Source organism: Prionailurus bengalensis, chromosome D4, assembly GCF_016509475.1.
Source record: "Prionailurus bengalensis isolate Pbe53 chromosome D4, Fcat_Pben_1.1_paternal_pri, whole genome shotgun sequence".
Taxonomy (NCBI): Eukaryota; Metazoa; Chordata; class Mammalia; order Carnivora; family Felidae; genus Prionailurus; species Prionailurus bengalensis.
The window spans coordinates 11,062,651-11,084,372 of NC_057359.1; the positions used below are offsets into that span (position 1 = coordinate 11,062,651).

Sequence of the window (21,722 nt, forward strand, 5' to 3'; positions counted from 1 at the left end):
CATATGCTGTTTCCCCCTGGAATTCATCCTAAGGCACTACTCGACTTCCAAATCACTGGTGGTAATGGACAGTTCCTCCTTCCCCGCCTGGCTGCAACATGTCTTCGAGTCTCCAAGCACACATCTGGCGGCTCTGCGTGTGTTTAGCAACTCGCAGATTTCCCTGCATTGATTTACACGAGGGCTTCAAAACAAAAAACAAACCCAACATTTACGTAGCCAACATTTATCGGATACCTGCTCTGCTTAAGGCTCTGTGCTCATCTGGGGGACCGTACAAAACACATGAGACAGGGTTCAAATAGTTCACGGGACGCAATGTGGTTCACCCTAAAGTGACAGGCCTGGGGTCAAAAGACCTAATGTTCTGGCTCCTCGATTGGCTCGCTGTTACCTGAAGCGGTCTTGAACTTCCCTTTCTTTCCAGTGAAGGGAGGAAGTGGCCTAGATGACTCTGAGGTCCTTCCTTCAGGACCATAATGGTCTCAATTGACCAACTTAGGGGCATTTAGTTGTCGGAGAAGATAGACCAGTGGGAGTTCTGGAGAAAATAAATGGTAACAGATCCATGAGCTTAGCAGTGATTGCAGAGAACATGGCACAGTTCTTAAAATAAAATTAATCTTAATTCTGCCTAATTTAAAAATAAATGTGCCATAAACTCTTCCCATTTAGGCTTTATTTGGCAATCTTCTGCAAAATCTGGAAGGTTGGATGGCTTCGAGCACAGTACCATTTTCATTAAAAGCTTAACATAAGAATAGTATTTATAGAGTGATTTCTAATTTTCAAAGCACGTTTCGCATATAGTCTCTGATCTGATGCTCACATCAACCCAGTAGGCCTGGCTGTATTGTTTTTCAACCCTTTTTAGGAAACTGAGACTTACAGAGCTTAAAGTGACTTACTCAAGGGGTGCCTGGATGGCTCAGTCCCTTAAGCGTCTGACTCTTGATTTTGGCTCAGGTCATGATCTCATGGTTTGTGGGTTTGAGCCCCGTGTCAGGCTCTGCCCTGACAGTGTGGAGCCTGCTTGGGATTCTCTGTCTCTCCATCTCTGCCCCTTCCCCATTCATGTGCACGCTCGCTCTCTCTCTCTCTCTCTCTCTCTCTTTCTCTCTCTCTCTCAAAATAAATAAACTATAAGAAAAAGTGACTTGCTTAAGACCACCAGCTGAAAAGCCAAGCCAGAATTCCAGCCCTGTTGTTCTCCAGTTGTTATCCCTTTATCATTTCCAAACTGACTTTCTACAAGCGACAAACCAAAGAGGGGCAAATGTGGGGAGAAATAGAAAGCCTCTAGTGACAAATGGAAGCAAATTGGAGGATTTGGGGGTGGAAATACCTGCAAGGGAACGTAGCTCTTTAACCATCTTCCACTGGGACAAAGCTGATATGGGCAAAGCCTCATTCTTGTCACCAAGGCTACACCAACAGGCACTCGGTGGGAAGGAAAATGCTAAGCTGGAGCTAAACGTGCCCGTTTGGTACCCCACTCCGTGATTGAGATTGTCTTAGGCCTCGCTGATTCCAACGCGCAGCAAATTTTGCAGTTAATGGGCTTAGGATTTGTCTCTTGCCACACAAGTGGGGACAGGAACCCACCATGATTCAACTCCATCCATTGTTTTTAGCCAAAACTGAACTTTGCCTTAAAAATGAAGGATGAGTAGATCCAGCATCATTCACAACAGCCCTTCAAGGTAAATATGTTAACCCCGGTTCTCTGATGGAGAATATAAGTGTGTTTTCATTGGGTCTGTGAGTCGTCCTTAAATGTGGGAGGGGGCATCCCAGGGGTGCTCACTCCAGTTGTCAAACACGCAGTGACATTCATTCAGGTGTTTGCAGAGAGCTACTGCGTGCCAGGCATTGTCCTGGGCTATGGGGATAAATGGTGTGAACAAGGACCATAAGGCTTTGCCCTTCCAGAGCTCACCAGCTGACGAAGGACCCAAAGACATGTTTCAGCAGTTCCAACACTGTAGGGTTAAGGCTAGAAGTGAGAGGAGCTCCTTGTATTCATTTGTGCCGGGCCCTGTTTCTTCAGGAGGATTTGTGGCAGCAAAAACGTACATAATGAAGTTGTTAGGACATAAATAAGAAACAGAAATCAAGACTAGGGAAAATATAAATAAGAGTAGAGAGTCAAGAACAGAAGAAGAAAAATTCACAGTTATGCAAGTCATAAGGATCCACTTGGGCTGAACCTCAAATTTGGCATTAAGTGTTCTGGCAGCCATATTGAAAAGGGAACTATGGTTAGTTATTATTGACAGAAGACAAAAAATACCAGTTCCTCAGGGAAGGAAAGGCTTTCCTAACACTTGGCTCTTGAGGAAATGTCTCATGTGGGATTTTATACAATTTCCAAAAATATCCCGAAAGGGACTATAAAAGTGAGTTTTATAAGGCGGATACCTTGTAGACCCAGCAATGAAAGTGAGGATATGAAGCTGAAATGCATTTTTTTTTTAATTTGAGAGAGAGAGAGAGAGCGCGCACATGCGTGCGAATGGGATAGAAGGGCAGAGGGAGAGAGAGAGAATCTTAAGCTGACTCCATGCTCCGTGTAGACTCTGATGCGGGGCTTGATCCCGAAACCCTGGGATCGTGACCTGAGCCTAAATCGAGAGTCAAATGCTCAACTGACTGAGCCACCTACCCCTAAAATGCAATATAATAAGTCAATTTTTGTCGTGAGTAGTCGGTCGGAAGTACATCGATTTGGGTAACGTGTATGTCCAGATGAATCTGTGGCTAGGTGCTAGAATAACTGGAAGAAATGCATGGATTAGACACTCTTATTTATACAAGGCTTCATAATTTTTCTCTATTGGGATTTTCTTTTCTATTCTTTTTTAATAGGAAATTTATTGTCAAATTGGTTTCCGTACAACACCCAGTGCTCATCCCAACAGGTGCCCTCCTCAATGCCCATCACCCACTTTCCCCTCCCTCCTACCCACCATCAACCCTCAGTTTATTCTCAATTTTTAAGAGTCTCTATTGGGATTTTCATAAGCGCATAGATCAAATATCTTCTGGGATAGGATTGAAGGATAATATCTCGTGTTGCGGATCACGTAACGGTTTATACCAAGAGTTAGCAAACATTTTTCTGTAAAAGATAGTAAATATTTTTGCCCTCGTGGGCCAGTTTCTGTCATAACTATTCAGCTCTGCAGTTTTAACACAAAAGCAGCGTAGATAATACGCCGAATGGGGACAGCTGTGTCCCAATAAAACCCGATTTATAAAAATAGGTGGCAGGTCAAATTTGGCTGACAAACGATATTGCCAACCCCTGATGTAACCTACAAATTAAAAAAAGAAAAATTTATGACTGGTATACTTTTTTTGGAATTACAGAACATTTAGAAACTTGGCAAGTCTTGGTCAGTGGCGACTTTGGCCTCATAATTTAATTGAGAGTAGGGGATGCATGCGGGAGAGAACATAGCTCATGTTCAGGGTGCGTGTTCATTAAGTTCATTGGAGGAGCATGCAGCGCTAAAGCAATCCCATACAACTTCACGCATCAAAGTGACACTCAACAGACACGAAACCAGAGTTGTCGCAGCACAGAACTGGGCTGGGTCTAAAATTTTTTTCCACCCATGCAGAGGAAGAGAATTGTGGTGTTCCTCACTTGGAGGTCTCACACAACACCATGGGTTCTAGTAAGATCCCACGGCTGGTTCCGTAGGAAGAAGAGACATTGGGCTAGCCTTTATCATCTTTTCAAGCGCCCAGTCTATTCCAGGACACCCGATATAGATGCTAACCGAAATTCTATGAATACGGCCAAAGCTATGGTTACCCACAAGGAGAAAAATCATAACATGATTTCACTGTAAAAAAAGAAAGAAAAATAAAAAGGCTTAGTTGTGAGCTGATGACACATTTTGATGGTCTGCTATGGCCCGAGTTCTTAAATACCTCCCACTGGCCATATACCAATTGTGTAACGAATGGGAGCTACAATAAAGGGTTGAGTTTAGTGGTCATCAGAAGAGGTGGCCTTGAGTGGTTTGGAATCTACAACAGGTGGTTAGGGCTTCAGCCTTAATATTACTTTAACCGACGTCTGCATAAGTCCTAGTCCTGAGCAACCAGTCACCTACTCATGTGTCCCATCTATGGTGACAAGGGGAGTGCAGGCTTAAAAAGAAAGAACAGCTTCAAAAGAGTATGTAAAACCATGACCGTGGATGCAGTTATGGAACCTTTGGGGCCTTATTGTCAGTTTGGACATAATTTGGTATGTAACACCGATTGGTAGGGGATTGCTCCCTTTACTCTATTTAGAATGTCGTAACTATTCACTCCTCTGGCAGCACAAGATGGGTAAGGAAACGGTTACGGCTCGTTGCAATGTGGTCACAATGTGGTCCAGGCTTACGGAGAGCAAGTACTGTGTCTTGGTCTTCATATACCCAGGGCTTGGCCCAGGACTCAATCCCCAGGGACGATAAAATGTTTGCCCATTGAACGAATCCTGGTTAGTACCATCCTGTTGGCAGAGCTAGTATCATAGAGAGACAGGTTGCCAGGAAGGGAGGGGGCTCCTTTTTGTCACGCAAATCACGGCAGACCGTGAATCGCTCCAAAAGAGGCTAAGGCTTTTTTGGGACTGGACAAGAAATGCCTGCAAAATTTAAAAAACAGAAAGCCATTCAGATGGAATCATAGTGCCCCGCCCCACTGCAGCATTTGGGGGGGGGGGTAAGGCATTAGCAGTCAGATTTATATGGGAGGTATATTTTTAATAATGGCTTATTCTTAGCAACCAAGATTTAAGGCCAGACAAGTTTCAAGGGCAAATGTCTTAGGGCAAATGTCTGATGTCAAAGTCGCCCGAGACTTCTCCTTTTTCAGACATAACAACTGACCAGACTTATTATTTTGTTTCCTCCTCTTCTTTCCTCTGCCCCCTCCCAATATGCTTATTTATAACAAGGGCTTTATCAGTTGTCTTAAGAGAACAAATTTCCTTCAACGCACATTACAATATGATCTTACGGTCGTATTTTTCAAATATCCCTGCCACTAATGAAAACAGATGCACAGAGAACGGAGACAGTCTGAGCCAAAAGCGAATTAATGCTGCCACAGCTCTGCCCCCACACCGTCCTGGTGGCCAGGGTGTAGAGTAAGAAGGAAGGACAGAGCCAAGAGGATGAGGTTGTATGCAGGAACCCCAGAATCCAGCTGAGGCTCCAAGCCTGAACATTTCATTACAGGCCTTACTTGCTACCAGGGAATGTGAGTGCGAGGAAAGAATCAAAATAGATGAACTTAGGGGCGCCTGGGTGGCGCAGTCGGTTAAGCGTCCGACTTCAGCCAGGTCACAATCTCGCGGTCCGTGAGTTCGAGCCCCCGCGTCAGGGTCTGGGCTGATGGCTCGGAGCCTGGAGCCTGTTTCCGATTCTGTGTCTCCCTCTCTCTCTGCTCCTCCCCCGTTCATGCTCTGTCTCTCTCTGACCCAAAAATAAATAAAAAACGTTGAAAAAAAAAATTCAAAATAGATGAACTTAAAGCAAAGGGCGGGGGGGAGGGGGGGCGGGTAACCTTAACACAGGTAATTTGCTTGACTGTCATAAAGAAAGTGCCTACTTCCATTGCATCCAGGGACAAACTTTGACCCCAGGGACATTTATTAAATATCATCCCCTCCTTTTCCCTCCCCCTCTTTCTGGTTCCCACATCTCCCGACCAAGGGAACATGAGCGTCTGTTCAGTTTTGCCCCTAAGTCTCCCCCAGCAATAACCACGAGTAGGTATTAATTGTTACTACCCGCGTATTCTTTGGCTCACTGACCCGTTCTGGGTGTTCTTGGTCTCAGGGCCTAAGGATCATTTTCTCAGACGCCTCACGGCTCATCTTTCGGCTCAGTTCCTCCAGCGGTATGCGGGCCACCATCAGACTGTATGCGGAGAGCTACGAGAGGGACCCCGGCGGTCATGACCAGGAGCCTCAGGTACGAAAGCAGAGCTGTGTCCTCAGCAATATGTCTCGTCGCTCCTGGAAAATTTAGGGAGCTCTCGTGGGCCTTTAGTGGGGGTTATCTGTCTTTCTGGAAAGTAAATTCCATATCGATAGATCCAGCTAGAGGACAGGCTTAGAGTAACTCTAAGCAGATTTCCTTCCTTCCTTCCTTCCTTCCTTCCTCCCTTCTTTCCTCACAATGCTTGAAAAAGAAAATTGGGCTCTAGCCTCTATGATGGGTTTAGACCAGCACCTCCCAAATGACTTCCCTTTCTTGACTATACTGCAGCTTGTTAATTGGGGGTGATATCAAGAGACAGCACTTGTGTGGATGAAGAAATGTTTAGTTAGAGTCAAGCTGGTCACAGTCCTCAGAGCCTTGACTCTGCACATGTAAATAAGGAATCTCCAGGTGTTTGGCAAACTCTGGGCTGGATCCTGACCTTGAGGTGCCAATACAGGTGCTACTCTGGGCCTCCTCTCTGAGACTGCTGCGGAGCCCAGATTCCCTTGAGAAGAAGGTCTGCATTTAAAGTTAGGGAGGCTAAGCTAGGCCAGCCAAGGCTGGGCCACCCTGTGTCTGGCAAAGTCCTTTCCTGTTGTCAACAATAGAGCTAATTAAGAACTCAGAAAGTACGGATCCCCACTGCCACATTCATCAATGCTGCAGGTGACATTAATTAAAACCAGAAAGGACCCACCAGAACATTGGGTACCTCCAGCTATAGTCCTGGCCGCCCCTTGCCGCCTTGGTGTTTACTCCACCCTGGGTTCTGAACCAGAGTCCTTGATAAGGTGATTCCTTGAGATGAAGACAGTGGTTCCGTGCTTCTGTTGTGGAGATGTAGAGAAGCAAAGAGAAACTCACTGCTTCTCATTTTCGAGTGACTCAGGATTTCCTGTGAGAATTTGCTGTAGTTGGGCCCTAGAATGATCTCAGAGAGGGTCTTCTTTCACTGTCAGCGGTTTAGCGCGTTTTCCTTAAAATGGTACCTCTCTCAGGAGAGTCTCGAAGAACCAGATCAATATGGAGCCGTAGATCGTTACACCTGGCCCTGTAGCCAGAAGATCTGTTTGGAGGCAAATCGTCCCAGATGGGGCAGTAGAGACCCTGGAGGCTGACAGCTAGTGTGAGGGTCACCTAGTGCATGAAGCAGCAGAGCAGGAAGCCAGTAAAAGGTCCTTGGCCCTTCCCAGTCAGAATCACAGGCTTTCCATTCAAGGGCGGGCCATGCTCTGCCAACATAATTGGTCAGTGAGTACATTTCACCCAAGATAGTACCAAATCGTGCAAGAATTGGAGGCTCACCCTCTCTTTCCATATAAAACCCTTCTCCTCTCATGTTGGGAAATGAGATTAAATCAAGGGCCTAGAAGTTCAGAGCTACAGACAGGGGGAGGAATGATATTCCTGGCCTCCGCCACTCTGACTCACTCTGACTCACTCTGACTCGAGGCTAGTTTTTCTCAGCATTCTTTTCCCTATTTGCACCAGGTAAGTGGTTATGATATCTGCTGATTTTTATTTATCTCCCACACGGACCGCAGGAATATGACATCCAGGCCTTTAGACACGTGTGAAAACAGTCCTGTGCACAAGCGAGTTTCTCTCTGAGGTGTTACACGCAAGCCAAGTGGTGCTCCGCCTCGCCTTTTCTTGCCCCAAAGCTTCCTTTGAAGCTGGAAACCTCCATAGGCCTGGGTTGTGTGTTAAGTATATGCTTCAGTCTGTGGGTAGAGAAAACGTAAGTAATGCTCGTTCCCACGTAGTTTCCGTTCTGTAGGTTTAAAGAGTTCACCATCGGTTGGGGATTCCTTTCGCTGATCGTGTTCTTCTGATCAGTCATCTAGATGCCCTCTCTTTTCCATCATGAGTGAGGGTCTTCCCAGACGTGGCTCGGTGGGCCTCCCCATATTTACGTCACGATCCAGCTAAAAATGTTACGTTAAAATCGAACTCCTTATTAAAATATCTTGTGTCATTGACTCACCAACTTAAGCCGTGTCGCATAATACATTCAAGTCGAGGTGTAATTTAGAATAAGATTTTGAAAGACATCTGACCCCCTAACGAAGGGGAAGGAGACACCAGCAGGCTCACCCATCACGGCACTGCTGAACCACACCTAGGCCCTTGACGACTTCACTATACCTCCTTATTGCATTGCTTTCCCAGAAGCCCAGCTTCTGCCTTCCAAGAGCTCTGGGAGGAAGAGCCACTGGTCAAGTGTTAACAGAGACCAAAGATAAGCCATGCTCCTCGAGTTATTACTGCTCCGGGGCCTGATGGGCAAAGACCAGCTGTGTTGCTTCCTCAGCTGCAGAGACCTCTTCCCCCCCCCCCCCACCCTTTTAGCTTGTTCCCATTGGCAGCCCAGAAAACAGAACAAATACCCCTTCTCCCACCACCCCCCCACACTTAGACACCCAATAAAGTATCTCTCGAATGTCTAGAGAGCCCATTGATAAACGTATGCAATTCAACAGGTGTTAATGTCTCACCTGCCCTGACTCAAAACCCACCTACCTTCCAGTTAATCACCAGAGGACTAGAGAATTCTCTTCACCTGACTTCTCGGCATCCGGCTGTTTTACTTGGCACGTGGAGAGTTCCTGGTCCGGACATCTCTAAAAAGTTTTTATTGAAGTTCTAGTTAGTTAAGGTACAGCGTTGTATTCGTCTCAGGTGGTAAATGTAGTGGCTCAGCAATTTCATCAGCCGGTGTGCATCACAACAGGGGCGCTCCTTAATCCCCATCACCCACTTCACCCGTCCCCCCCACCCCCACCTCTGGTAACCTCAGTTTGTTCTCCACAGTTACGAGTCCGTTTCTTGGCTTGCCTCTCTTTTTGCGCCCCTTTGCTGGTTTGTTTTGCTTCTGTAGTTCCACCTATGAGTGAAATCATATGGTATTTGTCTTTGTATAATAATTTCTTAACTACGTCAAAAAATATTATTTGTAAAAGTTTATTTATTTCGACAGAGACAGAGACAGCTTGAGTGGGGGAGGGGCAGAGAGAGAGAGAGAAAGAGAGAGAATCCCAAGAAGGCCCCGTGCTGCCTGCACAGAGCCTGACATGGGGCTCGAACCGACGAACCCATGAGATCATGACCCGAGCAGAAACCGAGTCGGACGCTGAACCGACTGAGCCACCCAGGTGCCCCATCACACACACAAAAAATTTTTTTTTAATTTTATCCATCTGTGCCTGGGAACAGGTGGTGAGGGGAGGAGGAAGATGGCAGCCCTGGTGAGAGGAGATGCTTGCCTTGCCCTCGCTCTGTGTCCTGGGTAAATCAGGCAAGCCTCCCGGGCCTGTTTCTGGAAGATCACATCGTTTTGAAAATAGAAGATTCCTTTAATTTTACTGGCCATCAGTAGGCCTCCAACAAGCCCTCAAACCAGCTGGTAATAATTTGGAAAAAGGGATGAGCCAAAGGATCTCAGTTCACAGGTGACCGGAAACAGTCCAAGTGTTTCCATTTTCGTTCCCACCAAGCTTATTAGCAGAACTGCTAAATTAACTGTTTATTTACCTTCTTTCCTTTTCCCTTTGAACCTGAGGGTGGAGTAGCTAACGAACAATAAAAGATCCAAAAGGAAAAGGAAGGAGAAGTTTTGCTAAGGGCTGGATAATCACAGCCTGATAATCAGCTCTGGCTAATCAACACTTGGCTTTAACACTTGGTAGTTTAATTGCAGAATAAAACCACACCCTATCCCACCCCAGGTTTTGGAAGGGGCCCAGTTTTCCCCAACCCTCCTTATAATCAACGGACTTTATGAATTTCTGATAAGCTGTAGATAGAATAGGGACCAATATCTAAGCACCAGGAGTCAAATTGGAATTCGTCTGTCCAACCAAGGGCTGGTTGCCATTTTATTCTACTTGTTCTTATGACTTTATAATCTAGAAATGTTAAGTCCAGAGCCATTTTGTGCTTTATATTGGGAGAACATAGAACTTCTCATCTAAACCAGGATATTTTTGAGAATGAAATGGGGCACTGATAATAATTATGTTGAGAATGTCCCCAGTAAACCAGGATATAGGGTTACTCTAGTTACGTGCCTTCGTGCTATCCTAGATCTGCACATCTCTTTAGAGGTGGGTTCCCGAGGGCACTAGCAACATAAACCTAGTAGTACAAAGGGAACGAACCAGTTGGATCCATGGTTATAACAGAGCAGGACCACTTGGCTGGCTGGCTGGTTGGGAGGGCGGGGGGGGGGGGGGGGGGGGGGGGGGGGGGGGGGGGGGGGGGGGGGGGGGGGGGGGGGGGGGCTGGTTGGCGGTGTGGATAAAGATACCTGTGCCTGGTCCTCCCTCTGAGAGATTCAACTTTAATTGTTCTGGGGAAGGGACTGCATTTTTGAACAGCCTCCCAGATAAGTCTAGTTAGATGATGCTCTCAAACTTCAGTGTTTATTTCAATCACCTGGGGATCTTGTTAAGAATGCAGATTCTGACTCAGTCTGAGGAAGGCCAGGGAGTCTGCCTTTCTAACAAACTCTGAGGTCATGAGGTCATGCTGTGTTGCCGGTCCAGGAGCCACACTTTGAATAGCAGAGTTGGATGAACCGCTAAGCCTTAAAGACAGGTCATTGAATTCTTGACAATTGTAGGAAAAGCAATACCTTTATTGTTTTAAATTTTTTTAAGTTCATTTATTTATTTTGAGAGAGAGAAAGAGTGTGAGCAGGGGGAGGGGCAGAGAGAGAGAGAGAGAGAGAGAGGGAAAGGGAAACAATCCCAAGCAGGCTCCCTCCTGTCAGTGCAGAGCCCAACATGCGGCTCAAACCCATGAACCCTGTGATCATGACCTGAGCTGAAACCAAGAGCCAGATGCTCAACCAACTGAGCCGCCCAGGTGCTTGAGCAATTCCTGTTTTTACTGTGCTCGCGTGCGTGGGGCTCTAGATTTCTCTCTCCAGTAGCCCACTGGAATGAACTGGAATGTCTTCCAGGCACCTCCAACTTGACTTACTGCAGAAGTGGCCTCCTGCCAGCTTCCCTCATCCCTCCTTGCTCCAGAAGACCCCTCCTTCTTTACCTGAGGGAGTCTTCATCTCTCTCAGTAAATGGCAGTTCCGTCCTTCCCAGAGGTTCAGCCAAAATCCTAGGAATCATCCTTGACTCTTTTGTTCTTCCTCCCGTACTTCACATCCAACAGCAAACCCTATCAATGACCTTCAGAGCACAACCAGAGCCTGACCCCACCTTACCACCTCTACCATTTCTCCCCAGGACCAAGCTCCTGTCCTGGCCTCTCGATGACTGCCATTAGCTTCCTACCCGGTCTCTCTCCTTTTCTCCTCTTGCCCACTCCACCCCCGCATACCGAAAGTCTTAGCACAGCAACCAGAATAACTTTTTTTTTAAAGTTAGATCCCCTAATCGCTCTGCTACAGTCCTCCAGTGGCTCCCTGTCTCACTCCGGGAAGAGCCAAAACCCATACCAGGGGATCCAGCCCCCTGCTGGAAATGATCCCCTTCTCCCTCTGACCGCGTCTCCTACCTCTTGCCCTGTGTCTTTCTACCCTCCAGCCCTTGTTCTGTGCACTTACCAAAGACACTCTGCCTCCTGCCGCTTAAAAGTGGCTGCTTCCTCTGCCTGGGGTGCTTCTCCCTCCAATATACCTCTTGTTTCCTCCTGGAGGACTCCCCTGGCCGCCCTATGTAAAATAACCCTCACATTTGCATACCGTTTATCTTTCTCACCCTGCTTTACTTTCCTCCATGGCACTTACCCATCTCACACATATATTCACTTGCTTTGCTGTCTGTCTCTACCAGTAGAATGTAAACACCGGGAAAAAAGTGTGTAAACACTTTGTCAGTGTTCTTCGCTGTTTCCCCAAGCGCACAGAATACTATCTGGCAGAAGGTAAATGCCCGATATAATTTTGCCAAACAAATGAAATATTCAGTGTTAATTACTTCCGAACATCTCAGACGCATTATATCACCTGGGAAGCTGAAGTGTTCTGTGCTCAGTATGAACCTTGGTGCTACCATCAGGTTTTCTCTTAACGCTTGAAAGTTTGAAGCAAATTGTTGTCATTTTTAAGGTCCCTGCCAAGTGCCAGGAACCATTCTAGATACGTTAGATATGCCCATTATTGTGTTGATCGTTCCAGTGCCCGCCCCCCCAGAGTAGAATTATCATCCTTCTTTTTCTTTCTTTTTTAAGTTTATTTATTTTGGGGACAGAGAGAGACAGAGCATGAACGGGGGAGGGGCAGAGAGAGAGGGAGACACAGAATCAGAAACAGGCTCCAGGCTCGGAGCCATCAGCCCAGAGCCTGACGCGGGGCTCGAACTCCCGGACCGCGAGATCGTGACCTGGCTGAAGTCGGACGCTTAACCGACTGCGCCACCCAGGCGCCCCTCATCCTTCTTTTTCAAGTTGGTAAACTGAATCAGGGAGCCATTCATAGGGAGCAGGCAGTTTCTGGATTGGAGAGTCAAACTAGCTCTTCATAAAACCCAGGTTGTCCATGCTAACCCTGAGGTCCAAGGAGAGAGGGTTTCCTCCTACCTCTATGCTTGAACCCAAGGCTGCATCTGGAGCCTTAGTTCAGTATTTACTTACTGAGATACTGTTTTTTCCCTCACACGAACCAATCCCCTGATTCTTAGACATCGGTGGGTGCCCAGCAGTTAAATTCAGTTCTGACACTAACTACCCGGGGTTAGCCCAGACCCCACAGATTAAGGGCTCAGTCCCACAAGACTGCCCCCACTTAAGAAAGGGGTGCCCAGGCTCCCTACAATTCTGTTAGTTAGAATACACATTCAGGGGTTCCCATGATCCCCTCCTCAGCTTTGGTAATTTGCTAGAATGACTCACAGAACCCAGGAAAGCACTTTGCTTACTACTGGTGGTTTATTATAAAAGATACAACTCAAGAATGGCCAAACGGAAGAGATTCATAGTGCAAGGTATGGGGGGAAGGGTGCTCATAGCTCCCATGGCTCCTCCTGGCACACCACCCTCCCTGGACCTTGAGGTGGTCACCAACGCAGAGGCTCTCTGAACCCTGTTTAGGAGTTTTTACAGAGGTTTCGTTAGGTAGATATGATTGATTAAATCACTGGGCATCGGTGATTGAACTTCACCTCCAGCCCTTCTCCCTTCCTGGGAGGCTGGGATTTCCAACCCTCTAATCACCTGATGGTTTCCTCAGGCTGCAGCCCTCATTCTGAAGCCATCTGGGGTCTGTAAGAGTCACGGCGTCCGCATCAAGTCAGGTGTGGTTGAAAGGGACTTACTATGATTAACAAATCCACTCATATCACTCAGGTAGTGCAAAGGATTTGGGGAGCTCTGTGCCAGGAGCCAGGGACAAAGACCAAATATGTGGTTTTTTATACCACACTTATAAATGTGGATAAACGTAAGTGCTCTGAAAGCAACCAGTTTTCCCTCCCTTAATTTGAATTAGCAAGGAACAGGTTTTAAAAAAATCATCTAAAACATAATGTTCTAGATACATCCTCGTTGGGTTTTATACGCAACGGGGCATCTAAAGTGAGGGGTTAAAAACTAGGGGAATAAAATTAGAAATGATATGTGTGATGGGGAAAAATTGGAAACAATGGCGTTCAGAACTGAAAAACATAAATGGATACCCACTTAGGTATTCAGTTTTCATGACAACATGAAAATGTATAGACGTGTGTGTTTGTGTACGTACATGCTTATGTGTGTATGTATGTGCGTGTGGTTTGTATACATATATACATATACACACACAGAGTTTTGGATTCATAGCAGTTAAATATATGTGAAAAACATCACGTTGTTACTTAGAAAGAAAATCTGCGCAGGGATGTATTAATAGCCTTACATGAAGAAAAAGATGAGAAGGCAGTTCATTTTCTTTTTCTCCTCGGAGTTTAGTCTGGATTGCTATAATTTGAAAATATGGAGGAGGGTGGAGTGACGTAGGGAGAGTTTAGAAAAGAAACACGTGGGGGCGCCTGGGTGGCGCAGTCGGTTAAGCGTCCGACTTCAGCCAGGTCACGATCTCGCGGTCCGTGAGTTCGAGCCCCGCGTCGGGCTCTGTGCTGATGGCTCTGTGCTGATGGCTCAGAGCCTGGAGCCTGTTTCCGATTCTGTGTCTCCCTCTCTCTCTGCCCCTCCCCCATTCATGCTCTGTCTCTCTCTGTCCCAAAAATAAATAAACGTTGAAGAAACACGTGGTTAAAGGGTTGGGGTGTAAACTCTGGCCAAGTTAAAGAGCGGGTTCATTTTGCCTGTCAGGGAGGCATGACCTGGAGGTCTTCAGGAATTAAAAGAATAATACGATGCAGAGAAAGATGACCAGCTGTTCTCCATAACTAATGAATATGTAATGTGATGAAATAAACTCAAGCTGAACTGGAAGGGATTCAGCCTGACTGTTAGAACCATTTCTCAACTGTGAGGGCGTCTGCCCAAGTAAGATGGCCGGTTTGTGCTTTTCTCGGAGTCTCTATGACTACACAGATTTAAATAATTTTTAAATAGAGGCAGGCGTGGAAAGGATGGGACAAGGTAATGTGTCAGCGTTTTCTAGAACTTGAAAATTGGAGTTCTGTGATTATTATTTAAAAAAACAAAAAGAAACAAACAGGGTCTGGTCAGGTGGGTTAGATTCCCCTCTAGTGGCATAGAAATGAAATTAGGACAGCTGTGTTTTCGCAAAGCCGAGTCACTTGGAGCTGGATGAAACTTGAGAAAATGACAAAGATGTGTGAGTTTTCTTTATTTCTACTCACTCAGGTGAATAGCCTCCTAAAAAGAGTGAGCGGAGCAGTCCTTTCTCTCCCTAGGTATTGCAGCCTGCACTCGCGCTTTGCTATTCCTCTGGGTTGTTTTCCTTGGATCGAAGAACTGGGATCATCACCTGTGGGTGTGTGAAAAACTCCCTTGGGCCTTTCCCTGCCTCTGCTGGGATCAGACCCCTCTTCAAGGTACTGAATGGGCACTCAAGCCTTGGTGGACAAGCGTGTGCCCTGATGAGAGCTGACTGCGGCTGTAAACCACTCATGGTGAGCCCACAGACAAAGCCTAGCTCGATTCCCCCTTTTTGGCAGTAAGCACAAAAGAGACCCTTCTCCCAAATCTTCTAAGGCCATCTGGCATTGCCATTTTACCCCCAAGAACCTGGTGGCCTTAAGAAGCAGAAGAACCAAAAGGCGTGCCTTGATCCTGGCTTTGGGTCAATTGTAAATTAAGGTTTAGAGACCCAAAGCCCGGAAAAAATTGTATTTCCCCTCCCTACTTCCCCCTATGGAATTCAAAATAAAAACAAAGTTAGCTTCAAAAATAAATGTCAGGAAATCTAACAAAACTTTTGGTTTTTCCTTCTGAGGCTGTTCATTTCGGTGTCTCTGCTTTGCTGTGCCCAAAGCGCATGCCTCACCAGCCATTGGTGAACCTGGCACAGTTTGTGTCCACAAATCGCAGAGTCTTGCTGGGTCTTGTTTACTCAGCCTGAAAAGGGAGCATGAATGAATTTGCCTTGGTTACACAAGTACAGAGGGTCATTGGCCATAACTCCTCTCACCAGATGAATGGGTTTGACAACTGTGGCGAGCACAATCTGTCTTTCCCAGCATCCTCTTTGTTCCAGCCCAGATACACCGCACAAGCAAGTTTCCCTTCAGCAGAAAGCTACCTGAATCTCATCAGCTGGCCGTGATTCAGGCTTTCTTTGAAGCGGTGCTCTTCTTTGGTGGATAGTAAATCATTTCCTTTGCTCATAAACAAAAGTGTTTCTTGGTCAATGAATACTGGCGGTGAAAGTGGAGGTTGCCTGTGACCTTCAGGAGAAGGCTCTGGACTAGACTATGCCCTCAAGCAGTATCAAGAGGAGACATTGCCTGGGCTCGCCACCGCGGTCGTGCATTTTTCCTGGGGAACATACGTTCTGGGTGGTTAAGGGGAGGAATGTGGCTGTTTTAGCTCTCCTGTCTGCTCTTGGATGATTTCAAGTTTGACATCCTCATCCCAGAAAGAGAAACCCTGTTCCGGATGAAGTGAGGGAGTTCTCCGTCCTTTGTTTTTGCCTCCCAGGAAAGCTGAGAGGTATGACAAACTCTGGAAGGGCAGCATTTCAGTCCCAGAATGCTTAGGTCTTAGGAGAGAAAACAACGAAGGGTTTATGAAATTCTTGCTTTGTGGGTTGTGTATGCTTGTTTATTTTATTTTGCTTTGGGTTTTATTTCCAAGCATTTCTGTTTGTAGAAATCATCATGGAAGGTGTTGTTTGGTAACTTGGGGCCTGTGTATTCCAAAGTTAATGATGGGCAGATGGGAGGTAATGAGGCCATGAGAGTGTTTTAATATGTAGGTTTTATTATTTAGGTATGGTGAGGCCAACAGATTAGAAGACAATCGCCACTGAAAAGATGGCGGGTTACCCATTGTTCCCAGGAAGACCGGGCATGCCGCTCCATTCAGGGCCACAGGGGGAATCACCAATTACGAGGCAGAAAGAGTCGGGGGGAAATGTGGGCAAGAGCTTTTATTACCAGACTTAGCAGACTAAGGAGACTTAGGATTGGCTAGTTTGAATAATTTTGGCAGGCTCTGAGGCGGAGGGGCTGTTCCTGGTTGTCTGATACCTGGCCCTTGGGTGATTAGGGCCGGTGGACAGTGGGCCCAGAATGTGAAAGTCCCATAAAGGAGATATTTGGGGATGGGACTTGGGATTGATTGGTCTGCATATGAAAGGTGTGTTCATAGGGCAACTATTTGCTACCTCTAGAAATTAGCTAACCCTGGGAGGAGCAAACCCTTCCACTATTAACAAGGCCACAAGATGTCAAAGCACCACAATAAAAGCCATGTGTCATATGGAGAGGAAAAGACAGAAATACAGTCAATTTTCCAGGTGTTTGGGGGCTCCAGGATTTTGGCCCAATGTCCCGTTGTCCCACCATTGGGCTTTGGAATCAGACACCCTTGGCCTTGAGCCCTTGGCAACTTAATCTGTAAGCTTCAGTTACTTTTCAGTCATATGGGGATAGAAATACTTTTCATTTCGTAGGACTGTTGTGATAATTAAATGAAATCATTTGTACAGAGTGTTTTGGACAATGGCACACACAAAGTGCTCAATAAATGTCAGCTGTTACTAATATTGTTCTTGCCATTATTTTTATTAATAGCAGTGGAGACCAATTTTCTGATCACACGAAGATCAAAGAGTCTCAGACTAATTAGTAATTTGTTTTGTTGGGGTTGTCCAATAGTCCTATTCTATCCAAGACAGGGTACAATTGGTTGGTTGTTCCCGACTCATTTGCCAGAGAGAAAGGATTTGAAGACGAGAGCAGGTGTGAGACAAAGGGTGGGCTCATCGGAGAGAAGATTGTGGAATCTCTGTTGCTGGTCGTAAGATAAGTGCTTGACGGCTTCAGAGTATTAAATGCAAAAACTTAGCCCTACGGAAGAGGTGTTAACAACTTTTCTCTACAAAGGGCCAAATAGCAAATACTTTTAAGTTCTGCTAGCTGTGTTAGTTTGCTAGGGCTGACGTCATAAAGTACCGGAGGCCAGGTGGCTTAAACAATAGAAATTTATTATCTCCCAGTCTTGGAGGCTGGAAATTCAAATTCAAGGCATTTACAGGGTTGGTTTTCATCTAGGGGCTGTGAGGAAAGATCTGTTCTTGACCTCCCTTCTTGGTCTGTGGATGGCCGTCTTCTCCCTCCACTTCTTCACATCATCTTCTCTCTGTGGATGTCTGTGTCCAGATTTTTCCTTCTTATAAGGATACCAGTCACATTGGATCAGGGCCCACCCCAATGACCTCACTCTAACTTGATTGCCTCTGTAAAGACCCTGTCTCCAAAGAAGATCGCTTTCTGAGGGACTGGGGGAGGGTCAGGACTCCGACATGAATTTCGAGGAGGTCACATTAGTCATATGGAACTGTGTTACCATTTCTCAACTGCCATTATAGCACAAAAGCAGCCACAGACAATGCATAAATCAATTAGTACATTTACTTATGGACAAAATTTGGACTTTGTGTACCTTTCACATGTCACAAAATATTCGTCTTCTGATTGTTTTTAACTGCTTAAAAATGTAAAACCCATTTTTGTTCTTAGGCTGTATAAAAACCAGGTGGTGGGCCAGACAAGGACTACAGTTTGCTGACCCTGCCTTATAGGTTTTTAAACTCAGCACACTATTTCTTGTTACATTCAGTGAAGCATACATCAAAATGAGTTTGGCTACACAATACATTTTATAAAAGGTAAATCGACATTTGTATTTGTGTGTGTGTATGTGTGTGTGTGTGTGTGTGTGTGTGTGTGTGCTTATACATGAATTTTCCAGTTTTAAAACAAAGTATCAAATATCTCCGGAAACCCCCAAACTTGACGTTCTGAGATTGAACTCCCTGGCTTTTGGTCGCAATGAAGCCTGAAAGGAAAATGTCTTAGAGCATGTTTGTGTTCGTGAAATCAAGTTCCTTTTTTGGGCTTCAGATTTCGTGAAGCAAGTTTCCTTCTTTTTCCTATCCAAAGCAGTTGCTTACAAATGATTTTCAGATGAGCAGCACTATATTTAGGAAGAGAAAGGAGAACTAAGGAAGAATTCATGGATTCATGGGATGAAAAAAGGAAAGCATGAGAGAGAGCCCTGGTGAATACTTGGAACGTATGGGAAACATGTCCATAAGTGCACAAAGCCAGGAGAACCTTGACATTGTATTTTGGGGCAGAATGGGGCTTCCAGGAATTGGCAACAGGCACTCTTGCACTTCAGATGCTTTATCGGTCATCCTCAAACCCACTCCCCAAAGAAGCCCCACATCCAATAGGAAGCAACAAGTCTATGATTGCTTTTTGTTCCTTGTTTGCTTCTAGCGACAGCCTCAGAAGTTACAGTTAGGATGGCCGGTGTGGTGTTCAACAAAACCTAAGACACTTTCGTGATGATTTACTAAGATTTTCCAGCTGTACTTTTTATACTGCGTGTTTTCTATTGGGTTTAGCCACGTGGACATTTCCATACTGGTGAATCAAGACTCTGGCCTTGACTTACAGTCGCATAGTATATCTCATTTCGATACTGCTCAGAAGTTGCAGGCATCATCCTTTTAATGGATAAGATTCTATAAAAAGTTTAAAAGCGGCTGCAATTTAGTATGTTTCTATCTGCGTTCTAAGCTCTTGATACCCAAAGGACAAGTGGCGTCAGCATCATCTGGTTGCTTCCTAAAGTGCAAAGTCTCAGGCCCCATCCCAGACCTGCTGAATCCGACTCTGCATTTTAACGAGCTGCCCCGGTAATCCGTGTGCACACTCATGTTTGAGGCATCCTACTGCGACGACCATCGGGATCCTTATTTGCCCCTTGACCAGAGCAGAAAAATCCCTCTAAACTACTAGGAAGCCAGGTGATTGGCCTCCGCTGGTCCCTCCTCCTTCCAGAAAATCACAAAAAAGCATAGAACACAACTCAGACAAGTGCTGCAAGACCTTTGAAGACCTGTTTCTGCTTCTCAGAATAATTAACAAAAAGAGAAGCAAGAAAGTCAGTTTCACTTTGCATCTCCATAGAAACCCTGCCTCGCTTCAACTCCACAGTGTTAGACTGTGTTTTCTTCACACGGTTAATATCATTCGAACGGAGAGATTCAAAATAACCCAGGGAGGAGGTAAAGAAAGTTCTAAGTTGATTTTACCAAGATAGGGAGCCTTCCTAAAACTATGGGTAGACAGTCTAGCACTATTTCTATTACTAGGTAAAGGTCAATCATATATATATATATATTTATATATATAATATATATATTATATATATATTATATATTATATATATATATAGTGTGTGTGTGTGTTTATTTATTTTTGAGAGAGAGAGAGAGAGAGAGAGACAGAGCGTGAGCAGGGGAGGGGCAGAGAGAGAGGGAGACACAGAATCCGAAGCAGGCTCCAGGCTCCCAGCTGTCAGCACAGAGCCCGATGCGGGGCTTGAACTCGTGAACCACAAGATCTTGACCTGAGCCAAAATCGGACGCTCAACTGACTTAGCACCCAGGTGCCCTAAGTATTTTAAAATACTTGAGGGTTATATGGCAGCTATGTCTTTTTTTTTTTTTAATTCAAGTTAGCTAACATACAGTGTAGTCTTGGCTTCAGGAGTAGAACCCAGTGATCCATCACTGACATACGACACGCAGTGCTCATCCAACAAGTGCCCTCCTTAATGCCCATCACCCATTTAACCCATCCCCCACCCACCTCCCCACCAGCAACCCTCAGTTTGTTCTCGGAATTGAAGAGTCTTCTGGTTTGCCTCCCTCTCTGTTTTTATCTTATTTTTCCTTCCCTTCCCTTATGTTCATTTGTTGGGCTTCTCATATTCCACATATGAGTGAAATCTTATATCTGTCTTTCTCTGACTGACCTATTTCACTTAGCATAATACACTCTCGTTCCATCCATGTTGTTGCCAACGTCAAGATTTCATTGTTTTTGATCACCATGCAGTATGCCATTGTATATATAACCACATCTTCTTTATGCATTCATCAGTCGATGGGCATTTGGGCTCTTTCCATAATTTGGCTATTGTTGGTAGTGCTGCTGTAAACATTGGGGTGCATTCAAATCAGCATTTTTGTATCCTGTGGATAAACACCTAGTAGTTGCAATTTCTGGGTCCTAGGGTAGTTCTATTTTTAATCTTTTGAGGAACCTCCATACTGTTTTCCAGAGCGGCTGCCCCAGTTTGCATTCCCGCCAGTCGAGCAAAAGGGTTCCCCTTTCTCCGTATCCTCACCAACGTCTGTTGTTGCCTGAGTTGTTAATTGTAGTATATGGCAGGTATGTCTTAAAGGCAAAGTTCAAGAGAACATGTTCTTTTGTCAAACGTGGAAGACATGTTCAGCCACCGCACTCATAAAATGTGTATTAACTGTCCCTAAAGTCCGCCAACAGTCTTTGTATCACGGAGAAGAATCTCTTCGAGTGGAGGGTCATTTCTATTTGTCAGTGGATGTTACTTCTTTTTTTTTTTTTTTGAACATTTAAAAATTTTTTTCATTTTGGAGAGAGAGAGTGTACGAGCTGGGGAGAGGGGCAGAGAGAGAGAATCGTTAGCAGGCTCCACACTCATCACGGAGCCCATTACAGGGCTCAATCCCATGACCTGGGGATCATGACCTGAGACCAAAGAGTTGACTGCTCAACCAACTGAGCCACCCAGGTGCCCATCGAAGTTAATGTTTTTAAAAGAAGCCAAATATCGTTCGCAGATTCTTTAAAAGAAATCCTAATAGTCATAGTCTGGAAAATACTATAGTGAGTATCAATGGAAGAGAGATGTTACTTCTGATTGCAGTGACTTTGGGTGCCTTTCAGTCAAGGAGCTGAGAACACTTCTGGTATTCTTAATCTTTTTAAACAAATCGGATCTTCCATGAGAAAAGATAGTATGAGTTTCATTTTATGGACAAGGAAGCAGAAGCCAGAGAAGTTGTTGTCTGCCTACCAAAGGTCAACCTGTTGGGGTTAGATGCTTGAACACACACTTCCACCCTACTCTTCTAGCAAGCCAGGCTTCCTGCTTAAAGAATAATAATAATAATAATAATAATAATAATAATAGTGTTGATTCCTGTACATGGGCTAGATAGAAAGCTGTGTGTTTCGTGTTCTTTGGTTTCTTATTCTCATCACAATCCAATATGGTAGGTACTTAGCCATCCAT

The 21,722-nt window shown here is 45.3% G+C and overlaps 1 protein-coding gene across 2 annotated transcripts in view; it reads left to right on the forward strand.

The window, feature by feature from the left end:
* Positions 1-21,722, forward strand: part of PGM5 (phosphoglucomutase 5) — a 181,764-nt gene that overhangs the window by 140,172 nt on the left and 19,870 nt on the right. Inside the window, exon 10 of one of the 2 annotated variants that reach the window (XM_043566588.1) lies at positions 5,850-5,984. The exons of the other annotated variant lie outside the window; for it this stretch is intronic. Within the exon in view, the coding sequence (XP_043422523.1) occupies positions 5,850-5,984 (135 nt within the window). The remainder of the gene's footprint in view (positions 1-5,849; positions 5,985-21,722) is intronic. 2 annotated transcript variants of the gene reach the window in all.